The sequence below is a fragment of the Zerene cesonia genome, chromosome 5 (genome assembly GCF_012273895.1).
Source record: "Zerene cesonia ecotype Mississippi chromosome 5, Zerene_cesonia_1.1, whole genome shotgun sequence".
Lineage (NCBI taxonomy): Eukaryota > Metazoa > Arthropoda > Insecta > Lepidoptera > Pieridae > Zerene > Zerene cesonia.
In genome coordinates this window covers 7,204-10,822 of record NC_052106.1, presented here as the reverse complement: position 1 = coordinate 10,822, position 3,619 = coordinate 7,204, and the positions used below count along the sequence as shown (strand labels likewise).

The 3,619-nt window shown below is 41.8% G+C and overlaps 1 protein-coding gene across 1 annotated transcript in view; it reads left to right on the top strand.

Annotated features, from left to right (window-relative positions):
- Positions 1 to 3,619, top strand: part of LOC119840143 (microsomal triglyceride transfer protein large subunit) — a 12,084-nt gene that overhangs the window by 7,946 nt on the left and 519 nt on the right. Inside the window, exon 11 of the mRNA XM_038366656.1 lies at positions 3,045 to 3,615. Within this exon, the coding sequence (XP_038222584.1) occupies positions 3,045 to 3,615 (571 nt within the window). The remainder of the gene's footprint in view (positions 1 to 3,044; positions 3,616 to 3,619) is intronic.

Sequence of the window (3,619 nt, the reverse complement as noted above, 5' to 3'; positions counted from 1 at the left end):
CCTAACCCAAAACCTAACCTAACCCAAAACCTAACCTAACCCAAAACCTAACCTAACCCAAAACCTAACCTTACCCAACCCAAACCCTAACCTAACCCAAAACCTAACCTACCTAACTTCTTCAAAAGGACTAGGAAAACGCTTCATAGGCGGTGACTGGAACGCGAACGCGGGAGCGAGACTAATAACTCCCATAGGCAGGGAATAGAGTGTCGTGTCGACGCCAACCATTTGCTCACTATGTCTACAGGAGAACCTACTTACTGGCTCACAGCTATCATTAAAAACTTCTGATCTTTTAGATTTCTTCATAACAAAAGGTATATGTCAACAGAATAGTCATATTGTGTGAAGCTTTGATTGATCTTCTTATCATACACCAGTTTTGCTGACTGTAGGTTCAATTGCTCTTTTCAAAGATACCTAAAAATAATATCTAGGTAATGGAAAAAAAAAAAATGAATGATGAATAAAGTTTTAGGTAATTTAGTGATATAATATTAGATTTAGTGATATAATTTACCTTGATGACTGTTACTTAGTTACGCAGACGGTAGAAGAAAATTTAGATTTATTGTTTCTATGGCTGAAAAGTTATTCCAGAAAATTTATCAGAAATCGTGCAATGCTTTCGGCATCAGTAACAAAACTTCTAAAAAAAAAAAAAGAGTCGACTTGGAAGTGGGAAGAAACTCATGAACATGCTTTTCAAATATTGAAAGAAAAGTCAACGTTAAGTTAAGATAACATTCTTATAATCTTCGATCCTTCTAAAGAGAGTGTTCTCTATACCGATGCCAATAGGGAACGTATCGCAGGCATACTCATGCAGTTGATAGACGAAAGCGAAAAACGGGTTTTCTATCACAGTCGACAAACAACAGATGATGAGAAAAGATTCCACTCTTTCGAGCTAGAGCTTCTGGCTATTGTTTGTTCATTACAAAAATTTAGATTGTATTTGTTGGGTTCTCCATTTAAGATTGTGAAAGATTGTAGTGCCATGCGTAATGCCCTCACAAAGAAAGATATTATTCCTCGAATTGCTCGATGGGTTCTTTCTACTCAAGAATTTTCCTTCGAAACAGTCCATAGTGCGCGTATGCTGCATGTCGACGCTTTGAGTCGCAAGCCCGTCAATATTGGGAATAGTAATAAGAGTGAATTAGTTATGTTCATTACCGAAGCTGATTGGTTACTTTCAGTTTAATTACAAGATAGTGACCTAGTCAAAATAAAACAAATTTTAGAATCAGAAGCCGATGAAAATAAGGATATTTAAGAAGCAGTGGATTGTTATCTCAACTTTACTTCCATTTTATCACCTAAAAACAGTTAAACATAACATCGAATTTTATACCCACAATTTTCTCGTAGCGCTAAATACCCGCAATCTACTATGATGTTACACGTCAAAATCAACTGACAACGTCAAATTTCATTGAAGGCAATACGTGGGGTTGCTAGTGTTGTAATATTTACCGAGATTTGAGTAAATTACATAAAAAAAATTAAAGCAAGTCAAGACAAGCGATCTTGAAGTCTGTTCTAAGTGCAGCTCCGTATACCATTTCCAGTGCCTGGGTATTCCTGCATAAAATTTTTCCAAAGAATTTAAATCCTACAAGGCCAACTGGAAGTGCTCCGAGTGTAGATCTACGGATAAACGGGGCGGTAACACAAATTCTACACGTCAAATGGGAACAACGCTACCGATTTCGAAGACCTAAAACAATATATCTATAAAAAACTCGAAGATAGGGATCTATCGCGCCTCCTCAAAGACATACGGCGAGATCTTGATGAGGAAAACTCAGATACACGCAGCATAATAAGGGAACTTACAGATAGCATCAATTTTATGTCATCGAAGTGAGACGAGCTCAAAGCAGACCTGGACATAAAAACCAAGAATATTGGAATTCTAGAAGTGCTTAACTCTGCGTTACGATCACAAGTAGCATTTCTGAATCTGGGAAATGCGACGGAGGCGGCGTACTGATTGTAGCTGTTTTAAAAAATATCCTGCCTATTCGTAAATTGCAATGGGAGTCGAGGGGTTGGGAGGAGAGGGGAGGGAGTTAACCCAGTCACTAACAGTAACGACCGTACACTAGATCTAATAATCACCAACGCAAAACACACTATATCCTATCACTCCCCCTTGTAAAAAAAATACCTATCACCCTCCTATAGATATAAATCTCAAACTTAAAAACTATAAACCACTTAAAACGACTAAATTTCTCTAATTCAATTTCTCTAAAGCAGACTATAATAAAATTAATGGGGCATTACAAAAAATATGCTGGGACAGCTACTTTGAATCGCAACAAACTGTCGATTAAACAGTAGACTTATTTTATAGTCTAAAACAAAGGAGTGTGTGCGATATAAAATATAAAATAGTTTGTATATTTCTGTCTCATTCTTTGCCGGCTTCATTCTACACATTTTTGTATTTGTGTCTCTTACCTGTCGTTTTTTCCGTTGCATCAGGTATGAAATCACAACGATTCTAAACAAGTTTCACTTCAATAAATTCGATAATAAAACCATACATCGTAAAAAGGAAAAGATATTGGATGGAATAGTTGGTTCATGATTAATTAATTGTGTCGAGTGCTAAATAAGTTGATCAAGAACTATTTATTAGAGGTCAATTATGAAATTTACGTAATTTGCTTATAAAAATACGAATTTACAAAAAGAAACTGTATGAAGTACTGGTACAGTTCAAGTTATTCTTTGTATGTTTGCACACATCATATTATGGTAATGGTTATATTTTAATAACTAAATATAGTTAAAATATGAAACTTAAGGTCTATTTGTGTTTTATATTAAGTATTATTGTTTGTAAATGACTGTTTCTTTCTAAAAGAAATAAAATAAAATATGTTTATATATTATGTAGTATATAATAATTTATTAAACTTATTATAAATGCACAATTTTCACTTAAATAAAAACTTTCTTTGACGTGTTAACAATACACATCGTGTTTAATTTTTATGTTAACATTACAGATCGCTAACAAGTAGGGCGTAAAGAGGTAATCAGACTAGGCCTACGATGCGAGCCTTTAATTTTTTTGGAAGAGAGCTTTGGTAGAGGGCGGCGCGGGCGCGGGGCGCGGGGCGCGGGCGCGGGGGCGCGGCTACTCGTCGGGCGCGCCGAGCGCGCGGCAGGCGGCGTCGTTGAGCGCGCCCAGCGACAGCGTGCGGCCGGGCGCGAGCGCGGCGGCGCGCCGCAGCCGGCGCACGCCGCGCCCGTCCGCGCCGAGCGTGGCGTTGAGCGCGAGGCGCGCGCGCCACGCCGCGGGCTCGAGGCGCGGCCGCACGCACAGCGCCACGCCGTCGTAGAAGTCCAGGTCGGCGGCGATGCGCAGGCGCGGCTCGAGCGAGTGGCGCTCGGCGGCGCGCAGGCGGCCCCACGCGGCCGCCGCCAGCGCCTCGCCCTCCAGCGCCACGCCGGCGCGCAGCTCCAGCGCCGCGCGCGCGCTGCGCGACCACAGCGACACCTGCGCGTGCGCGTCGAGCGCGAGCGCGGCGGCGGCGCGGCGGCGCGTGCGCAGCGCGGCGCCGTCCAGCAGGCGCGCGGCGCCGGCGGCGCGCGG